Raw genomic sequence first — 22,721 nt, 5'->3', positions numbered from 1 at the left:
AGTAGTGACACAATATGGTCAGTAGGTATGGTCCACTGGTCAGTAAAATCAGTCCACTTGTCAGTAAGCCTTTCAGGACGATCAAACTACTCATAAACAACATGGAGTTATATTACATACATCCAAATTCAATGATCATACAACTGTGAAATCAACTGGAATGTGTTTCAGTAGCTGGTTAACTTTATTTTTAAAGATTTGTCAACACGAATAATTTAAAATTAAAAAGACAAATATTAGTTGTAATTGGTTATATACACAACAAAACAAAAGCAAAGGACACACCATAAAACACCCCTGGTGTGAAAAAAAGGAAAAGCAACATAAGTACAAAGTATCTTACATTTTTTATGTATTGTTTATTACTTTAGGCATTTTGTCTCCTAATCTGTCATGAATGCTCTTTCCTCCCCCCATGATAAGACCTTCATGTTTTTTTGATTTTCAGGATTCGAAGCGAAAAAACATCACTATAATTTTTTAAAATTTCCCCCAGAGCTTGAGAAGCCTGCAAGTAAATAGAAAGGAGATTTAAAAAAAAATCAAAAACAAAAGTTAAGGTAATGTTGAAAATTCTAGCCCAGCTCCTGGTATGGAATGACTTTCAGCAGTCTCACTCACCGTGTAAAGAACTGCTTCCTCTGGTTTGTCCAGACTAGCTCTAAGTCGCACGTTCACAATGAGCACATCAGGCAAACCTAGCAGAGCCAGACAGTGCAGTGTTACCAAATGCACAGTGAGGAGTGACAAAAAATACATTTAATCTTTAATGCTTAGACAGTGTCAGAAAACAAAACCATTTGCATCAAACAAAAATGCAGAATCGAATGGGAAAAGGGACAAAGGCAAGCTGGAGGGTGGAGCCGACTAGGCTCGGCAGCAGAGTCGCTGTTGTGGGAGCCGGGTACAGTAGAATCCTGGGAGTTGGAGGTGCAGCAGGTCGAGCAGGGCCGGAAGCACAGTTATCTAAGGAGTGAATGCACCAGGAGTTGGCGAGTCAGGAGTTGGAGGCGTGCCTTCCAAAGCCCTGAGTATGCTGGGTGGCGCTTCCGCTATAGTGCAAGGCATAGCAGGAGGGTGAGGTGCTGAAGGAGTGTCCACAGCCCTCACAGGCCCACAGAGAGGTGAGTCTGCAGGAGCATTGGGCCTGCTGGTAGGAGCACCTACTGAAGGGTCAGGCACTGGAAGCGTGTCTACAGCCTTCGTGGTCACACAGGGAGGTGCCTTTGGAGTGTTGAAAGTGCTGGGAACAGCGCCATGAAGAGCCAGATGTTGGATGCACGTCACCCAGCCAGCCTGGTGCACACACAGGAAAGTGCGCCTGCTAGAGTGCAGGGCATGCTGGGAAGGACATCTGCTTTTGGGTTGTCAGCCCCAGACATAAGAGCCCATCAAGGAGGCACACAGTGCAAGGCAGTCCCCCTCATGGGCTTCAGTTGTGGGCTTGCCACCCACTCATTCATACCTGAGTCATGAGCAGGAGCTGGTGGTGTGAACTCTAGGACTCCCTGCAGGGACCACCTGACCATCCAAGTGGTGGTCTCTAAATGGAGATGGACAGTCCCATGTGGGCTCAGCCCAGGAGTCCCCCCCCCCCCCCCCCCCCCCCCCGCAAAAAAAAAAAAAAAAAATTCCATGTGAACCGAGGTGAACTCAAGGTGAACTGAGCCAGTATGAGGGAGGCAGAGGAAGACTCCAGTCCAGAATAAGGTTCAGGCCACATTTTCTTTTTTGCTGGCTTTGATGGGTGTGTCAGGATTTTCTTTTGGGGATTCTATGACCAGGGCTTCAGCAGGGGGTGGCAGGTGTTGAGAACAGTCTGAGAACTCTTGTGACATTATCTTAAAAAAAGCTGTTTTTATTCGCAGCTGAGTGATCAACAATCATAATAATGAAACAGCCAAGGGTCAAGCCAGAGCAGTCAGGTGAACAAATCCAAATGCCAAAATCACATAGAAGAACCAGTCCAGAATGAAAACCAGTCCAGGATCAAAACCAGAAGACAGTCAAAGGAGGCAGACAAATCCAAAGAAGCATATGCAATCGAAAGTACAAGGAAAACAAAATAGGTCGATAACTAGCAGCTACAAAATGCACAGGAAACGGCTCAGCATACACAATAGAATAACTGCAATACTTTACAGAGAATACGCAGGACATGAAAGAAGAAATAGGTATGCAATAATGAATAATCTGCTGACAAGGATCTGGTGAGGTTGTGCCGGGGAAGCTGGGAGTTGTAGTTATGAATTGAGGGCAACTGTGTGACTGCTCTACAGTACTGTTTCTTGTCATGGTTGGTCCCTCCTAGCGTCCCTGGCTCCATGGTTTCTCAGTCTTGTGTCAGTGTTTCATTTTCACCATTTCTATTCCGGTCCTTGTTTTGGTTTTAGCTTTCTCATTTGACTCACCTGTCTCTTGTTAGGTCTCATTAGCACATCTATTTAAACCCCATGTTTGTTCAGTCTTGTGGCCGGTCGTTGTTCTCCATGCCTCTATTGTGTTTTCTATGCCCAAAGTATTTGTTCTAACTAGTCGTGTTGTTCATTTCTGTTTAGCCTGTCTAGTTCTTGTCTTGGTTTCCATATTTTCCTTTTTGTTTCATCATGTATACTGGATCTATCCGTGTTGGATTTGCCCTTAATTAATCTCGCGCTTCTCAGCGTATGCATCCGCCTCCCATTCCATAAATGACTATCTCAAGCATAGCGACCAGTCTAGGAGCAACACATCTTTTTCTCTCTGACGTGCATGCTCATTATTGTTTGAGAGGCTTATCCAAAAACGCACCCCTGCAAAAAGTCCTGCCGCACTCCTCGCTGCAGCCCTTTGCAGTCGGTCATGCTGTGACGAGTGAGAATTGCAAAAAGTCGGGATGCGTGTGCTAGTCTTGAACAAAAAAAACAGACATTTAATGTGAATCGAAAGTAAAACACTAAACATGTGGGGAGCAAAGGCACAAATGTATACACTCACTCTTGTTCACATTCAATAACTGCCAATAAAGAATGAAACAGAGAGGTTTACATATACATGCTAACGAGGATAACAAGGGTCAGGTGAAACACATAAGGAGATAAGGGGGTGGGAGGTATCAACATGTGAGGGAAGAACACAAGAGCACATCAGGGAAAAAAACAGCACAGAGCCTGTACCACCTGAGACAGGTGTGAAGGGAGCAGGTCCTTACAGTACATTCCTGTGGTTAATGATGATGTTTTGTTAGGTGATAAACATGAGATAAAGTGCTTAATCTTGAAAATAGACATTAGAAACATCAGTGCATAGGAACAACAGTTTCTGTTGCTTTTAATTAATACCACTTAATTAATGTTTTCTTGTGATGCATGTCACATGGAAATCTTTTCTAGCTATTTTTAAACCCGTCAGAGTAATATTCGTCTCCAGAGTTGATGCATATTTTTGTGGGGAAAATACAGGTACATGAAATAAACAGTCTTAAATGTCTTATGGTGTTTTTAAAAGAATCAGCACCAAGGGGATTAGAACTGATACTGAGCAGCCAGATACCAACCTTTGCATGTGCTGTTGTAGTCTGAGCAGCAGTCCCCAAAGCTCACACAGGCTTCATCACAGAAGCAGCCTCGAAAGCAACTAAGGTTATATCCACCACAGCAGAGAGCAGGTGCTGCCTTACAGCTTCCTACAGAACCAGCAGAAATATCTGGTTCTTTCTCAGTAGTACTACGCTGCATCAGTCACTTTCTCTCAGGCATCAGTAATCAATCACCTTCTACAGCAAAGGTGACAGCAGCAGCAGCAGCAATAAAGTTAGCTATTAACACTTAACTAATTGCATTAATTACATCTTATGTTCTGAAGCACAATGAAGTTATATGGTACTAGAGATTGTTTAAAGCTAGTTCCTGCCTTATGAAAGTGCTGGAGATGCTCACGTATCTTGAGAAGAGCTCAATACCTGGTAAATATGTTGGGAAGCTGGATGGGTTGTTAGTTGTATTAGTTGTATTGTATGACATGCCTGTGAAGTAAAGCAACAGCAAAGTAAAATATATATATATATATATAGACACACACACACACACACACACACACACAAATGTAGATTAGGCTGGGCTTAACAAGTTTTTGAAGCTTGATAAACTATTAATGTAAACTAATGCAGTAGTTGGAAATAGTTTAAAGTAATTTGACATTTGTATGTTTTGCTCTACCTGTGACACAGGTGGATATGAAGTCAGGACAGCAGTCATGGAATCTCAGGCAAGCCACATCACAGAAACAGCCATTATTATTGCAGCTATCATTTTCTAAAGGACAGCACAATTCAGGAGCAGCACAGCTTCCTGACACTATAATAAAACCAGTATTAACATGAGCAATTCAATGACACAATATTCAACAGTAATTTAAAAAACAAACATTATCACAATCGACTTTTTTTCAATATGTTTGACTTGTTTGGCAAATTAGTACTTGAAAACGATAACAAGTCAAATCATAAGTTGTAATTATACAGGAAGAGATAAAAAATATAGAACATTAAGAAATTAATGTTTTAACTTAGAGCAACACTCTCAAACATACAGTTCATGGGCCCATAGATTATGCTTCTAATCTGGTCCACTATAATGGAATGAATGTGTAATCAGAGTAGTGAAGGGGAGAGGTAAAGGGTATCCAAGACTCAAGTAAGTAGATTCCAACCAAGTGCAATTTATATACAGTCCCAGTGTACAGTGATCAATTGACTCCAAGTGATTAAAGGTAGTAAAAAAGAAGAAACTGTACATGTAAATAATATGGCTCAACTGAGCCCAGTCACAAATCTTTAGAGAACACGAAGTTGACAGTCATGCCATTTTGTATTTTGAGTGACTGTAGTAATCATTTGGTTTATGTGCCATCTTCTGAGGCCATACTTTACATCAGATGAGGTGAGGCAGGGAAACACAGTAACGTCCCTCACCAAATAATATTCTATCTGTGTCACATTGAGCAGATACTGCAAGAAATTACAAAACCTCAGAGAGCAATACAGTAGACTACTGCCCAGGGAGGGCTATCATAGCAGTCAAAAAAAATTCAATGCACAGAAAGAGGATGTGTCACTGCTTACTTGACTGGGTGAGCAGATTTGCATTTTTTGATGATTCTATGTGAGGCAGGCCTACTGAACATCTGATAGATGCAGATTAGTGTTAGACCTTGCTAAGAATTGGTTTTTAGTATATGTATTGTGGAATTTTGGGGAGTCAGAGGTTATGTGGAACAAACAGTCATACACTACTTGTAATTAAAGCTCATTTATTTCTGCAGAAAGATTTGTCTTGTGCACAGAATTCTTTGAAAGGAGAGGAACAGAAAAATTATGGCTACATAGATACTTGTACTTTTTCATCTCGGTTTTATGGTCCCTTCATGTTAAATTCCATCTCATATATAATTTATTTTATATTTGCATTGTGTTGGTAGGTACTGATGTATTGTGCTAATGTGTGCACAATAAGCTGATTTGGATACGTATTTTGTGATGTGGTCTCAATTTTAAAATCTTCATTTAAATAATAGATTAGATTGTAACAATGGAAGGCCTTGTATTTGCCACCAATTAATACATTCTGTGATCTAGTTTTAGAAGTTGGAATACTGCTATTCTCAGCAGACAAATAAGGGTACATAAAAATTTGACACAAATAATCTAACACAAAAATTCTGAGTTACAGAGTTATAGGTCCTGAAACAGTTAAAAACATTTTTGTAAAAATGTAAAAGTCTATATTATTTTAAAGCCATGTATTTTCAGAACGTAGTTCTGTCAGGCCCCGTGTTCTCCATGAGGACGGTACAGCAGGGATATTGGCTGAGGGGCTAGACAGTGCTGGACTTGGGGCTAAGCAACAGGATGGGCAGGGAACTGTGAGTGTGTTTAAATTGAGAATTCACTGAGTTAAAGAAATGGTTGAAAGTAATTAAGTTATATGAAGTTATATGGTACTAGAGATTGATTAAAGCTAGTTCCTGCCTTATGAATGTGCTGTAATCATGTATCATGAGAAGTGCTGAATACCTGGTAAATATATTGGGAAGCTGGACTCGTTGAACTGGCTTGAAATGGTAAGGTTTGACATGCCTGTGAAACAACAGCAAAGTAACTATATATATATATATATATATATATATATATATATATATATATATATATATATACATACATACACATAAAACACTTTTACTAATGTAAATTACAGCTAGGTTTCATAACTTTTTGAAGATTGATAAGCAATTAATATAAACTAATGCAGTAGTACTGTAATTCCATCTTGTATATGTTTGAATTTGCAGCATGATTAAATACAACCAGTTGCCAGTCAGTGAGTGAACTGGCTTATTGAACCAGCCAATACAGTAACATGGGCGACTGTGAGTGTGTTTACATTGACAATTCACAGACTTGAAGAAATGGTCGAAAGTAATTAAGTTATATGACGTTATATGGTACTAGAGATTGATTAAAGCTAGTTCCTGAACTTATGAAAGTGCTGGAGTGCTGTACTCATGTATCATGAGAAGTGCTCAATACCTGGTAAATATACTGGGAAGCTGGAATTGTTGGAAGTTATATTGTATGACATGCCTGTGAAGCAACAGCAAAGTAACAAAATTGTAATATATATAAATAAAACACTTTCACTAATGTAAATTACAGCTGGGTTTCATAACTTTTGAAGATTGATAAGCAATTAATATAAACTAATGCAGTAGTACTATAATTCCATCTTGTATATGTTTGAATTTGCAGCATGATTAAATACAACCGGTTGCCAGTCAGTGAGTGAACTGGTTTATTGAACCAGCCAGTAATACTGCATTCCCAATTCTTAAGAAGGTTGCACCTAAATTTAAGATAGGGTAAGTTAACTGTTCAAGCTGTGGTAACAAAATATAAGATAACGACGGGTGAAATGGAAAGGTGTGTCAAATAAAGCTCGTGTCTTGCTGATCGGAGAAAAAAAAATAACAGCACATGACGTTTACAAGTCTTGAAAATTAAACACCTTGAATGAGGAAAACGCACAAAAAAACTGGACTAAAGAATTAAGCACTCAATGGAAAAAGTTGCCAACTAGTTTAGGTTATACAGAAAGGCTAAGGGCTAACAACTTGCGTCCACTTAGTTAGCTAACGCTAGCTAACAAACAACTAACAAACAAACGAGTCAACGTCGGTTTGACTAGGCAGTTATCTAACCTAGATAATTGAAAAGCTAGTCACAGAAATGAATGATGTTGGCGAGCTAGCGTACATGAAATAACCAATGGGATTCAAATATAATGTTTAGCGCTTTTCTTTTGCGTCGCAAACTTACGTTAACTAAGTTAGCTAGTCAGAATTGACAAGATCACTTATCTTGCTAATAACCCAGCTAGCTAGCTAGCTAATATCGCCAATGTTATCTAGTTCGCTACGTACCCACTACAAAAATAACGTGCAAAATATATTTTTTTAAACGTGTAAAATAAACTGCTAAAACACATTACCTAATAAAGACTAATTTATTAGGTAATGTTTTAGCAGTTTATTTTACACGTTATTTTTGTTAATCTTGAAAGATTAACCAAGCACAATTCTCATGCAAGTTAAAAATTACAAAGTGACTGACAAAATATTTTTCTGTTTGAGGACAAATATGTCCGTATCCCGTTCATTTTGACGCTTTTATGCAGAGCGACTTACAGAGGTAGACGAATGTAACGTTAGGAACGTTGCCCTGAAAAATACTGAAAAAACTATATTCAGGCAGAAGTACCTTCAAAGAAAATGCACTTCATATCAACCAAATATACTGTAATAAACTACCTGTTAGATATTTGTTTGTGTACAGGTTTATAAAGAAGTGGTTTTGTCCAGTTATATGGTTATACATTTTTATTAAATATTTTTGTTTTCCACCTGATATGGAGTTTTATTAACTGACATGCTCCCATTCCTTGCTACATCATGTAGTCACAAGAATTTAGAACAAAACGTCCAGCGATCTTGTCCATAGGGCAAAACTGATAAGCATTAGTTAATGTTAAGATATGATACAGTTTCAGTGCAGATGATACAAACATATGAAAGTGCCTTACCTGGGTCTGGTATGATCTTTACCATGATCAACAGGAGGCCAGTGAGAACAGTGGAGAAACCCATCCTGTTGGGGACAACCAGCAGGTTCTTCAGAAGGATCCAGCGGCTCAGGGTTTCACTCACGTTTGTGCACACTCTTGCTTTTTTTGTCAGAGGTCCAGATCTTGCATATCAAACATCACCATTCAAACTTAAAGGAGGAGTTGCCTTTGTTTGCAGCTGCTTAAGTGATAATTAACTCACTAACTGTAACCTGAAAAACAACATTCTGAGTGCTTAAAATATTTTTCTCGGGTTTTAAAAAGACTCATTACTAGTAATAATCTTTTTCTATTCTGGGTGTATACAAGAACATTTTTCTCACAGGTTTTAGAAATAAGCATTAACATTAAATTATAAATTTGCTTAACTCATAAATTTGCTTTTAACATTTAATCATAAATTTGCATAAAATCATAAATTTGCCTTGTTGAATTCTCTGTTTTCCATAATTTAGAATAATGTATAACACAACCTCACTGACAGGGCTGTAACCATAACTGATATTTTCCATTGGATTCTATGTAGAGGATGGGTCAGGGTTACTGTTTCTAATATTCAAGGAGTTCTAACTATGCCTCTTCCACAATTTCAACTCACAGGATTTAGGGTGTAGCACAGATGTATCATAGTTTAATTTAAAGAATGTTCTCTTCACATGGTCATGTGTATGTATCACAAACTTATGAATATGACCAAAATAGGTTTTAATCTTTCATTCCATGCTGTCAGTCACTCAAGGCCCTTGTTATGATTAATAAGAACCTATTTATATATAAGTTTAACTTTTAGATGTGATGAGGTAGTAGGATATTGAGGCAAGTCTCTGTAATTGACAGAAGTCTTTTATTAAAGCAAAAACAAAATATGAAGAACTTACCTGAAATTGTAAACAGAGAAATTGGTAATACTTGTAACAAGGAAAAAGGTATGAAACACAAAGGATTAAACACAGACAAACTTTACTGACAACACAGGGGCTTAAATATACCTTAACAAGAACTATGACAAGAGGCAAGTGATACGGAGTAACTACCAGGGCTTAGTAATGAGGGAAGACACAAACACTAGCAATGTTTCCCATTAAATATGCTTTATGATTTGTAGTAACTGAAGGCTTGTTTCTAGGGCATCGTTTTATCTCGTAAGCCAGTGTACTAGTCTAAATCAAAGACTTAGTTTTCAATAAACAAATGAAGTGAGCATGGTGTTGATGTGGGCATGATGTGATTAGTCTACAGAACACAACTAATAATAATTATATAATATTATATAAATGTTATATAATAATAGTAGCTTTACTAATAAAAACAGAAGGAAAAATAAAAAAAACTGGACAGGAATATGAGTGTAATTGAATCCACCTCTCATATTCTACCCACTCAGTATATCTACTTTGGAAAATTGTTCAAGGGATCTTGTTATCTAACACTCAACGAACAATTATCAGTACAGTCAATAGAATGAACCATATGAGCACAGTAACAATCTATATAAAGTATTGTTTCTAATTACTCAATAAAACTTAATGGTCTCCCAATCACATGTTCTCTAACTGTTAAAGATCTTGGGAGTTATTATGGATTCCAGTCTCTCATTCAAAGCTCATGTAAATATTTCTAGGACTGCCTTTCTCCACCTCTCTCATTTCAGAGATTAGGAACATACTCCCCTGACACGATGCAGAAAAGTTAGTCCATGCATTTACTACTTCAAGATTGGACTACTGTATTGCGTTACTATCTGGCTGTACCATTAAGTGCCTAAACAAGCTCCAGCTAGTTCAAAATGTAGCAGCCAGAGTTCTTACTGGAACTAGAACATTTGATCACATCATTCCTATCTTAGTGACTTTACACTGGCTCCCAGTAAAAATTTTGTATTGATTATAAAATACTTCGAATGACCTACAAACCACTGAATGGTCTTGCCCCACCTTAGAGAACTTCACTGTCATTTTGTCACTCAAGTTTGTTGACTGAGAGCGGTGGAATGCTCACATTCCAGAGTGTCCTCATGACTGTGTTTCCTTCTGGCTCTTTTCTTTTCGCTGTGCTGTCATAGCTAGATCTGCTGGAGTCCATCTTTGCACATTATATGTCCCTAATTTACACACCCTCATGCCTGAACCTGCATTCTCTCTTTCTGCTGAGGTACACCTACCCCTGATGCCATGATGTTACTCAGCCTTCACCCATCTCAATTGCCATGGCTACTCCCACCACCCCCTGATTTACCTGCTGTAGAGCACAAGAAAAAAAGGTTTCTTTTTCATGCTCTACGGAGTTTTTCCACACCCTTGGCTTGCTCACTGGGAGCTTGGATTTGTACATTTGTAAAGCTGCTTTGTGACAACATCTGTTGTAAAAAAAAAAGTGCTATGTAAATAAATTTGATTTGTCTCTAAAGAAAAAAATATACTTTTCAATATACTTTTCATCTAAATAACAGTGCAACTGTAATGCGTAAGGCCCGAGTGCCGAAGGGCGAGGTGCAGGACGCACAGACTCCAGCGACGTGGACGAACATTTATTAACACAAAACCACAACGGCACTCAGACGTATTACAAAGGCAGAACATGAACATGTAATTGTTGACATTAAACAATCACAAGAAACACGCATACGTTCACCTTACATTAACACGTTACACCAACAATGACCAACATTCTGCACACTTCGACACGGGTTTAAATACACATAGACAAACAAGGCGCAGGTGTGTGCAGGTGTGGCCACAAACAGCTCCTCCCACTACACGTGGCTGGCCAAACCACGTGACTCGCGGCAGGCGAGCGTTCCGTGACAGAAACTAGTCTATACATCTAAACTAAATTAAAAATATCTTTAAAATGATGTTAAACAACTTGTGAATTCAATCTTTTCAATGAATGTAATTTATCAGATTGATTATTGATCCTATATTTATCCTTATGTATCCTTTTTATCTCACCTAAAACTGAAATCATACTGTACATTATACCATTTTAATTTCAAAGTCCTTCTATATAGAAAACGGTGTTCTGGGTTCCACTGCAAAGAGGTGTGCACGGAATTTATTTTCCAAAATAAACTTTTCTTGACAAGTAAAAAGGTTCCTGAGAAATTACAGCAACATTATAGACGACCCCACCTCTATAAGACAGTAATAACGATGCTTGGCTTCCGCGTAACACTTAACCCTGAAGCCCAGACGTAGGCGTTTTGAAATAGATGAACTTCTATCAATGTGTAAGTACTGTCTCCTGTAGGCGATAGAGATTAACTACAGCAAATTATTCGTGCTCACCGTATTAAAAGAGATGCATAATAACCATACTTTTATTATATTTTCAGTCACATAGGAAATGTAAATACTACGTTATCCCATCTCTTGAATTATGCAGCTTTGTTTTCTATTTATTTCTATTGTTTCGGTGTATCGACGTTTCTATATTAAAACTGCGTTGTGGATTTAGTTGACTCTAGTTGCCAACTTAATAACATTTCATGCAGCCCTTGCTCTCAGTAGCGTTACATCTAATATATGACCACGAGTTGAAACATAAAGCAGCTGTAGCACCATTGAATTGCTTTCGGTCGTTTCGAGCGAGACCCGTGTCTGTCACGCGATTGGCACCTCAACGTGTCCGAATGCAAATACTTAGCCATGTGAAACAGAGACCAGACAGTACTGTCAAGAAACGGCGCACTTATGTTACACAACCCTGTGCGCATTTGCATCCGAGACGCACGCAACTCTCGTTCTAATGAACTGCAGAGGGAAAACGCAATGACCATGGTAATGTACAATTCTTTTATATTAGACAACCGAGCTGGCAAATCAAGTTAAGAATTAACTATATGGCAATAGGTTTACATTTATGTGGCTGTTTGTCAAAATGCAAACCGTCTCTTGGTAAATAATGTACACACTTCTGCCCCGATTTATAAGATTCATAGATCGCAGTGCATTAAAAAAAATTTTTTTTCACTTTTTGAAATTTCAGCACCTTTCAGATAATGTATCAAGATGATTTGTCTTATATTGTTTGACAGCTATTAATATTACTATAGGTACATTTAAATGGTTTACGTATATGTGGACAATATGATCTGTTGCACAGAAAACCTGTAATGTGACGAACATTACAAACAATAAATGTGTATGTGTATTAGTTTTAGAAAATGCCTTAGTCGTTTTGTTTTATAGGGATACTTATTCTCAACACTGTTTTTGATTAACTTATTGCGCTGATCTGATAAGGCAGAAAAGTGCACTTCCACTTCCTTTTAAATGTTACAACCTTCACCGTGGCTCCATAGAGTTTCTTATGTTAGCCTGTCTGGTGCTTATGTTTCTCATTTCTGCTTTAAGTACATTTGAGATGCACTTATCATTGTCGTTTTTAGTTATATATCAGCAGGTGTTCTATGAAGAGCAGGAAAATTATATGAGAAAACAAGACGTGGACGATGTTTATCACAGACATTATACCTTATATATATGTTTGTTTTAGTATTTGTAGCAAGGCAGTAAAATATATTGGGGTAACGTGGTTTGCTAAAGGTTCTGTTATTGGCCATTGAGCCAAAATATGAATTCAATAAGAAGTCCATAATACAAAGTCAGGTGCTTTGTTCCACACTATCTATTTGTTCTTCCTGCTCTGTCCTCTTTTGCATAATCTCTGACCCCGTACACCAGGAAGTTGTCCATTGGGAAGAGGTCCTTGTGGAAATGGGTTATGTTCTGTACCATTCACACATTGCTAAGATTACATCGGAATGCCTTTTTCCTTTGTTAAACATTTAGCTGTTTTATTTCCATAAAAATTATTTTGGGCAAAATTGTTGCTTTTGTTTGGTTTTTCTAATATGCCTAAGAAACAGCTAAGCCTGTTAGGACTGACGCATGTGTCCATTTGTGTGCGTGTGTGCGCGTGTGTGTGCGTGTGTGTACATTTACATATTAATGTATAAACTTCACATCTTTTTCAGAGTTTCTTTGAGAAGCTGAAAAACTTGTAAGTACAAGAGAATTGCACTTTCCCCCCTCAAACACTAATTCAATCTAGATTTTACATTCTTCTGTTTCTGCATGTGCTTATTTTCACATGTTCTTCTTGTGCAGACATGGTGGACCTCCTGCCCTACCCAAGAGACCCCAAGGTACAGTAGACAGCTCATTGCCTAGTTTAATCCACAGGTTTTGTTTTTCATGATAAAATGAATCCCATGAAAAAATTTAATCTTTACATATTTACAGACAATAGTGGCCACATTTCCAACAATATTGTTCTTTCTGGAAACAAAGGCAAAATCCTTTCCTGAAATAAAAGTGGCCCAAACACTTTGAATAAGTTATAGCCACAAGAAACTGTATATGCATCACTGACTGATAATATAGTACAAAAAATGCCAGCCTGTTTATTTTTACTGATGATTAACTTTTTAAAATTAATTATTGACTTCTGGTATGCTGGTTTCCTTTCCTTCCTGAAGCAAATGAATTAAATGTTTGAATTATTAGTTTTTTACCACAGTAGTTTGGAATTCACCTTTAGAAATTTCCAATGCTTGGGCACAGCTTTCATAAGACTACAAAGCTTTTTTCATAAACAAGTGTTTACATATATATATATATATATATATATATATATATATATATATATATATATATATATATATATATATATATATATATATATATATATATATATATATATATCCTATTATATCAGTCATTGGAGTAAAGGCTGAGAGCAACATGCACATATGTTTATTCCTATAAGGAGGCATCTAAGTTAATCTTACAGTGCTGTAGAAACATCTGAAACATCTTTTAAAGTTTCACACTGGTTACACTGGGGCACTATGTGTGTTACTGTATTGTTTGTCCTTACTCTGTTTGCTTTTGTTTTAGATACCAATTCTGGAAATGATTGGTCAGAGGATGAATTTGTAAGTGTAGTGGTTACCCCATAAAAGGAAATTTGTGTTCACTGGTTGTTTCAGTATGCTGTCACCATGGGCCATTCTCAATACTTTGTGTGTGTCCTCTGGAGTACAGTTCCATAGTAATTAACTAAAAATATGCTGGTTTTAAACATAAAGACAACAGGTGTTTAAAATTTTCGATTTGTCACACTGGTTACAATGCATTCTTGAAACAAAATGACAATGTTATTCTTCTTTTTCACAATAATCTTTACAAGAATGTCTTTGGATTGTACCTTAAGGATTGCTTCATGTAGCTAAAGCTGGTAATCCTGAATGGAGATGGGAGCAGCAGACTGGCATTGTGTAAATATTGCTAACTGATCAAAGTAGTTCTGATTAACAGATAGCCATGCTAGCATTTTCAAAGTGTCCTTTTAATAAACTCAGAAGTACATGGCTCAAAGAAGACTTTGTTACTTATTTTTCCCAGGAAGCACATGTATTGTTATACTGGTAAATATATGTAAGTCACTCTGGAAAAGAGTGTCTACTAAGCAGCAGAAAAAAATGGACTTTCTAGAGTTCTTCTAACCTGCAGTTGTTTAGCTGATTATACTCTTCTAATTATAAGTTGGGGTAAACAGGGGTAGAATGAGATGTTGGCCACAGTGCACAATAGGTGTGTATAACATTGTTTGTCACTTCCTGTTTGACATAAGGCTTTCAGTACTGTCATCTCTCACTTCCCTCCCAAAACCCATAAGTGAAGAACATGATTACATCAAGTTCCTAATCTGGTGTTAGTTTCTGTATCACCCACACTTCATAACCCTCTTGGTATCAGTCTAATTTGGTTTATGAACTAGGACAATAAGATCTTACAGATCTGAAACAGTAGTTGCTAGTTAGAATGATCTGCTACTAGTAGTTATAGATATGCATTATCATAACCATTCTTTGTGTGTGCATGTGTATATGTTTGTACAGGATGAGGAAGATGGCGATACATATGAAGCGCCACCCTGTGAGCGCCCTGCTATCAAAGTCCAACGGCAGCCGGTGGAGGAGAACATTTACCTCGGTACGTCCCAGCTAAATGCAGAATGATTTTTGTCTCACTGGGCAATTGGAGAATAACTTTGTTTTTCATTGTGTGGTGCTTCATCCATGTTAGGCTATCCTGAGAGAACCCCACTTCCTGTTATACCCCAAAGACAGGCAGCACCACCCCCAAGGCCAGCCAAAAGCACACCTATAATGGTAATTGGTAACAACAACAACAACAACAACAACAATAACAACAACAATAATAAATGCTTTAAAAGCAGACTCTCTGTGTTTTACTATATGAGCAATCCAATTAAAAATGTCTGGGTGACAAAGAGAGAGAGAATCTAATGCTTTCTTCTTCTTAGAGACCACCTGAGCTGACATCTGACCAAGAGGAGTTCTACATAGACCCGAATGACAGAAAACGTGACCACTTTGACCTACATATGACAATACTTACTATCTGATTGGCTGCTTGGTTCCATATTTTAGTTTACTACTCACTACATCCATTATAATTTGTGACAAATTATGTAACAAATAATGACTGCAGTGACAAATGACAAGTTAGGAGACTAGGATTATTTTAGAGTATTGATTAAATTTTGTAGAAAGCCCATTCAGATGTTCAATGTTAATGCTGTCAGAATAGTAAATGATTGAAAGACTGGGCCGTGGTTGCTAATGCTAACCTTAATTTCATTCCTAGTGTCCAATCAGTGAAGATGGCCAGCCAAACTCTGCAGTTTCATCCAATCAAAGTTAAAAGTAGTTTAATAACATGAAGGGCATTATATTATTTTAGATTATGTACCCAGAAGCATTTTCAAGGTCTTGCAAGCAGTTGTAACATGCCAAATGGCTAAATAACAGTCTACTCTTTCCTGTCTCTTTGTTTCTGTCTGATAAGCTTATAAGAAGTCAGGCCGTAGGAGAAGCCCCCCAGCAATACCAGCTTTTAACCATGAAGAAGGTATTTATCCTTTTTACTACAACACACACACACACACACACACACACACACACACACACACACACACTGTTTTGTATGTTTACGGTACTGGATTATAGGTTGTATGTCATTGATGTGCAAAACTTTCTTTTAGATGTTTACTTGGACCCAAATGAAGGACAGGTGAGCAGTTGTTGACCATCTCAGACAATGCTTAACTTTTTGAGGTTTGCTCATGTCAGTCATAGCCAAAAGTGTTTCATTTAATGTAAACTCTAAAAACTCTACATGTTTATCCTAGACATGTGAATGCAGGGGAACTAGACAGTGTGCGATAGTACAGTTTTGCATCACAGTGTGTCTGATTGGTTGCAGACTGAGGGTAAGCCCCCACATGATGTGTACGTGGACCCTACTCCAGGTGACCAGCTGTTTGAGTTTAATTTAGCTCATGGTGAACTGAATTGTACTGTTAACAAAACTGCAAATTGTGCTTTTCATAAAGCTGCAGTATGTAATAACAGCTGATTAAATATTGGGAAAAAAAACCAAACAAAAACATGGAGTGAGCATTTTCTTCCATTTGGCTTGGGTATTGTTATGCATTTTTATTAGCAATGCCACTGGATTGGAATCTCATGTTTCTCATTTCTCTGAAGCTGCACTTAATTTCTGATAATGGGCTCAAAGTAGGTTTTTGGTAAACTGTGTGGATTAGAACAGTTGACTATGTGACTATGATTCACTTTTAATCAGTGCTGGGGAGGTAGCTAATGCACTAGGCACTGTACCAGTTTGACAGATTTTCAAAGAGGCAGCCACTGACATTCCATTATCTTAGCAAAACCAATTTGTCATAACTATATAGTGATATTGTATCCTTATTATATAACAATGTCTATGAAATCAATTTGCAACATGGATCATCTGATCTGATGGTAACTGTCCATCATGCAGTGGACCTAAGTGGACGTGTTCTTTGCTTAATATGCTTGTCTATAGCACGACCGCCTGTATCTGGAGTTCGCATGCTTCTTCCACCCAAAACTGGAGGAAGAGATCCTCCGCTACCCATGTATGTGTGCTGGCAGGTGGACATTTTGCTGCTCCACACAACTCTGCATGCATTTATTTAACTTGAGCCTTATTTTACATGAGGTTTTGGGGTTAAGGTTATTGTTGGCACGGCATAGAATCCACAAGAGCTCTGTGATATTCACGTTCTCTTTTTACTTTAAAGTATGAAACCACCTGTACCTAGAGCCAAATCTGTAAGTATGGTCCACACACCAACACACACAGTCTCATGCAGGCATATGCACATGTGCTTGCATGTAGACAAATATGTCTACATAACAGTTTTTTTTTGGCTTTTATCAGAGCTCTTTTGTCACCAGTGACTCAGTGAAGACAGGTCAGTCTGCTTCACCTTTTTTTAAATATAAATTTCACACCCACTCTGTTGTTGCTTATCACTACTACTGGTTTTACAGTGTGGATATTTGGTTCGGTTTAAATCGTGTTAGTTTTTAAATTGTGTGCTGAGTTTTGTGATTGACTAGAAGGTCATGGACTTTTAATCTGAGCAAACTACCATAGATTGACAGCAGGATATAATAATTGTATTGATTTATAACATTTTTTAAAATTAGCATTTCAATGGAACTGGGTTTAGTTTCAGTTAGTTTTCAGGTAAAATATTTATTTAATTTAGGTACCTTTATTTTTTATATATTTATATATATTATCTTTGTGTTTTATTTTCAGTTGTATTTTAGGAGACAATGTGCAGTACAGTCTAGAAACCAGCAACATATAGGATACTCCACCTGTGTTTGTTTTATTTGTTTTCTTGAGTGCTTAGATTCTTTTTAGTGGAAAACAACATCACACAGTGAAAATTAAAATACTTCTTAGCATTTTTATATTTATATTTACAATTTTATTTACTTTTAGTAGTAATTATCAGTTTTTATTTCATACAGTGTGCATTCTTTTTTTCATACATTTCCTTCTTATGTTTTTTTCTCTTTGACAGTATTAGTTTAAAAATCTTTGTTTGCAGTTGTATCCCTGGTATCTTCATTTTCATATTTTACCCTAGCACAACTTCCAGTAACGAAAAGCCACACCTTTTCTGGCAAAGTTCCTCCACCAACACCGAATAACAAGCCTCCTCTTCCACTGAGCCTTAAAGAAGCCAAATCTTGGTAAAACATAGACACACAAGCACACCCCAAAACATTAGATTCTACCCACAAATTAGTTACTACATATTGTACACTCTGTAGAAAGTGTAGTTTGTGCTGGTAAAAAACAAGAAAAAATGGTTCAATATCTCCTGTGCCAAGTAAATTTACTCTAAATCAACAACTCGCATGCAAATGTAATGATCACACCCTTTCTATCTACTTCAGAATTGAATCCTGCTGCACTAAACTCTGCTTTTAGTGCTTGTTCAGCACCTCAGAGGTGCAGTGTGACAGTCTGACTCAGGATCTGAATATGCTTGAAAGGCAAAGATTTGACCAGCAGCCAAACATCAGCTGTGCATTTGGCAAAGGGACATGATAAAAGCAAAAAAAGAAAACATTTTAAGTGAAAAGTAACGGGTGGTTAGCACTGATATGTAACTGGTTAAAAAAGCAGATTTCTTCACAACTTTACAACTGTTTTTTGTTTAAAGTAGGTTTCATGATTAAAAATACCCCCAAATCCGTGTTACTGACTAGCAGTACGTCATATTCATAACCCATCTTTGACATATGCACATAGCGTAACCTAAACACACCACCCTCTTGTTGTATTTCTCTCTCTCTTAGTCCACCTCCTCCAGCTTCAATAGATAGCACTGGTGAGATTATATTCACTCTTCTATCTATCCTCCAACCCCCCCTTTGCTGATGCATGTATGTATAATAATTGAGTCATCATCCTGTCTCAGTCTAACATCACACCCCCATCTTCTCCCACTCTTACAGTGCCACTGATGCCTGCTGAAGGACAGGTAAAAATCTGAAGCTCAACAAGGAGCTGCAGTTCCTGCATGTTCTTGTCCTCACATATATGCTCTAGTACTGCACCTCGTAGTTTTACTAATGTGCTCCTCCTTAAGAAAGAAGGCAACACACTAGTGTAGTTGTATATTATGATACACTGCTGAAACAAACAACGCAAGCTCCTTAACCTGTGTAACGTGAAAGACTTTGACACTGCGACACTTTGATCAGTACCTATGTCCCATGTGGTTGTATGATCTGATGTCACTTTTTTCCCAGGAGGCAGGGCTGCAGGAAACAGACTGGTTTGCTGGCGTATGTGGGCGCAGGACTGCAGAAGATGCCTTACTCAAAGTTAATAGGGTAAATTGCTCTTTATTACCTGCTGTTTATTCATTTTATTACCATGAAGTGCCATGCATTTTTTCATTGTCAAAAAAAGATTTTCTTGCTCTTACACACTGAAACTATACATAAGATATGCATTGACTACTTGTGCTACTCTGTGAGTTTCCCATTGACCTACATGTATACAGAAAGTATTCAAACTGTTTCAAGTGTTCCACATTTTGCTATGTTTCAGACTCATCTTATGTTGGATTCAGCTTGTTTTCTTTTCTCACACACAATAGGCTCCTTCACAATGCCACAGCAAAAAATAAAAAAACTAAAATAAAAATAAAAATCTTGATATATTGCACTTACATAAGTATTAGACCATCTGATATGAAGCAATTGGGCTCTGGTGCATTCTTCTTCTATCAAAGGTCCTTGAAATGCTTCTACACCCATGCCTAATTAAATTGATTGGATATAATTAGGAAAGATGCACACTTGTCTATATAAGGTTTCACAAATGATGAATTTTAGAGTGAAAATCAGCTCATGATTTTGAGATACCTGTTCCTAGGCTTATGAGAGGTTTGAATCAAGGCGCAGATCTAGGGGAGGATACAAAATCATATGAAGCATAGTGTACAGTGGCCTCCGTCATTCTCAAATGGAAGAAGTTTGGAACCACCAACAGCCTTCCTTGACAAGGCCCTAATAGAGCATCTCTGAAGAGAGGCCTGAAAATGGCCCTGACACTCCCGGACCAACCTATAAGAGCTTGAATGATAGTGGCAGGAAGAATGGGAAAAGCTTTGTAGTCTCATCCCAAGAATACTTAAGACTGTTGTTGCTGCCAAAGGTGCTTTAGCAAGTACTAAGTGTAAGGCCAAAATAGAATATTAGATTTTTTATTTTTAATAAGAAAAGAAAAGGAAGGGGTAATACAGATGTGAGTCACAGAACAGAAAAAAATGTTTAATGCCAAACAAAAGTGAAAAACAAACAGACAAGTGGTGAACAATGCACCAACATACACAGGCTTACAAAAGCAGTGGCAATAACTCACAACTAGCACCAGACACTGGCAAGAAATGGCCAAGAACACCGTTGGCGCACACACAGGGTGGCAACATGTGGGGATATAAACACAACAGCACACAGTGACATGTCAAACAGAAAGACTAGGATGACAATAACATCCAGACAAGTGGCAGGGCTGTACCACGTGGACTAGGGATGGGGGGGGGGGGGGGGGGGGGGGGCATGCTGTGACAGCCGAATGTGACTCTGGAACATACAAGAATGTGTAAAACTTTAAAGGGTCTGAAAACTTTCCATATGCAGTGTGTGTAATGAAATTCTATGCTATGCCTAAATGCAGGGGCATATTTTGCATTTCTGGGGCTCCAAGCAAAGTTTTGTCTGAGGGCCCTAATCAAAGAGGGCCCTAATCAATTTTTATTTTTTACAGTAAAATACATTTATCCACCTTGTGCAATCTTTACCTATTTTCTTACTGTAGTCAGAATTTAACCATCCTGGTTTCTTTTGCTTGTCTTTCTTTTTTCGGCATCGCTGGGATGCATTTCATGGTTGCGTTCAAGGGTCCTGATTAGCTAGCTAGCGTGTTATGGTGTCATTTTGTGTGAAACAACGAAAGAATGAATGTGTTGAGACAGGTTTCTTTCTGTTTTTGAGGCAACCACTTGTGACCAGCAGGGGGCACTCTGATCTCTGGGGCCCCCTGATCTCTGGGGCCCCCTGCATTTGCGAGATTTGCGTGGTGGTAAAGAGCACCACGGCCTAAATATAACCATGACCTTAGAAAGCAGGCAGAGACCTTCTGTACTCTTTCAGCTTTTTAAGTTTAAATCTGCAGAGGCATCCTAATGTAAACATCTCTTCCCCATAGCAGCAGAAAAGTCATGTTTTCATCACTGACATTTCATCATGGTGGTCCCTGTAATGATAATGAAAATCTTTAAAGTGCTTTGGCTGTGTTGTTAAGTACGGTTTGAATATTGCGTTGTTTGCAGGACGGTTCCTTCATGGTTCGATGCAGCACTGCACGGAACGCACGGCAGCCATATACATTAGTCGTGCTGTTCAGCCAGAAAGTCTACAACATCCCTGTGCGTTACCTGAAGGAGCTACACAGTTATGCTCTGGGCAAAGAGGGCAAGAAAACTGAAGAGGTACCGCTGCCCTTAGGAGAGTCTCACTGGCTGTCATTGGAAGCATTTGGTTCTCTCAGACTTTTATTGACCAGAACTTTTGCTTTCTTTGAATATTGCAACTAATTTGAGAAGAATTGGCTTAGAGAAATAGTAAACAAAAAGATCTAATTCAACTTCAGTTTAATTCAGCCTCAGAGAGGATTAAAACTGTCTGGTTACTGGATATTTAAAAAGTTAGACTTATTTGTTGTAGCTGTAGAATGATGGTGTATATAGGAAGATGAACAACCCGTTTAACCCTGCATCTAATTTGTCTGTATGTCTCTTAGCTCTTTGCCAGTCTTCAGGAGATGATCTCTCATCACAAGGATAACCCCCTCTTGCTGATTGACAGCAAGAGTCAGGCCAAACACACTGCCTATCTCACACACCCTGTACATCCCTAACAATATGTGCATACAGTACATGTACATACCTGCATATCCCTGACTTGCTCCCTCAATGTCTATCTCACCCCCTTTCACCTGCCTATCTTACAGATGTATTTATTTAATAGGTGTATAATTAATTTAAGTCTATAGCCCATCACTGGTCAGTATGGTCTCTAATGGCAGGTATTATTTAGGTGCTAAACCATTCTTAACACATTAATGATACTGAAATGGTAGAGGCATGATAGTGGGTCTTGCACTGCTATGCCTATATAAAGCACAGCAGTGCCCAAATAATAATTGACATTTATTTAACTTCAATTTTTACAATACGTTGCATGCAATGGTAATTTTTCAATATATCTTTCAATATATATTGTGGCTGTTTTTATATTTTTAGCTGCATTGACTTTATAATGTATAAAAGATCTGTGCTGTTTCAATAAACTAAATAAAAAGGTCCAATGTCACTTCAGTCTGGATCATGATGATATTTATTTGTGTCAATATATCTGCTTGCTCGGTGGTAATAAATAGGAGTGGTGCGGAATCACGTGCTTTTTTCCTTGGGTAAGGGGTAGCGGAGGGGTACACAACTCTTGACCTATGTTCATACATAACCTAAAACGTCCTTCAGCCACGACGTTTGAAAGTCGAATCCTTGTTTATACGTAAACAGAAACGACTACCCTGCCTCACGGGA

At 38.0% G+C, this 22,721-nt stretch overlaps 2 protein-coding genes across 4 annotated transcripts; one reads left to right on the top strand and one right to left on the bottom strand.

Moving 5' to 3' along the window:
* Positions 1-261: 261 nt before the first annotated feature.
* LOC113584932 lies at positions 262-8,212 on the bottom strand. Its single transcript, XM_035522172.1, has 8 exons — positions 8,115-8,212; positions 6,566-6,619; positions 6,053-6,115; positions 4,197-4,334; positions 3,941-4,003; positions 3,536-3,664; positions 622-698; positions 262-508 (listed from the first exon to the last, which is right to left on the bottom strand). The coding sequence occupies exons 1-8, from the start codon at positions 8,176-8,178 to the stop codon at positions 428-430; spliced, it is 669 nt and encodes a 222-aa protein (XP_035378065.1). The 5' UTR covers positions 8,179-8,212; the 3' UTR covers positions 262-427.
* Positions 8,213-11,338: 3,126 nt separating this feature from the next.
* si:dkeyp-117b11.1 (B-cell linker protein) lies at positions 11,339-22,476 on the top strand. 3 transcript variants are annotated; one of them, XM_027022175.2, is made up of 19 exons: positions 11,339-11,385; positions 13,135-13,160; positions 13,268-13,305; positions 14,060-14,097; positions 15,064-15,157; positions 15,251-15,336; positions 15,492-15,552; positions 16,037-16,099; positions 16,233-16,261; positions 16,454-16,499; positions 17,081-17,153; positions 17,319-17,349; positions 17,459-17,492; positions 18,183-18,288; positions 18,901-18,932; positions 19,060-19,085; positions 19,357-19,440; positions 21,447-21,605; positions 21,917-22,476. In XM_027022175.2, the coding sequence occupies exons 1-19, from the start codon at positions 11,368-11,370 to the stop codon at positions 22,031-22,033; spliced, it is 1,161 nt and encodes a 386-aa protein (XP_026877976.1). In that variant the 5' UTR covers positions 11,339-11,367; the 3' UTR covers positions 22,034-22,476. The 3 variants fall into 3 exon arrangements, with proteins under 3 accessions (XP_026877976.1, XP_026877973.1, XP_026877974.1); XM_027022172.2 differs by lacking the exon at positions 11,339-11,385 and adding an exon at positions 11,761-11,935; XM_027022173.2 differs by lacking the exons at positions 11,339-11,385; positions 17,319-17,349 and adding an exon at positions 11,761-11,935 and having other exon boundaries at positions 17,476-17,492.
* Positions 22,477-22,721: the final 245 nt, after the last annotated feature.

This window comes from Electrophorus electricus, chromosome 23 (genome assembly GCF_013358815.1).
Source record: "Electrophorus electricus isolate fEleEle1 chromosome 23, fEleEle1.pri, whole genome shotgun sequence".
NCBI lineage: Eukaryota > Metazoa > Chordata > Actinopteri > Gymnotiformes > Gymnotidae > Electrophorus > Electrophorus electricus.
Note: the sequence above shows the minus strand (reverse complement) of the source record. Positions and strands in the feature narration are given on the sequence as shown.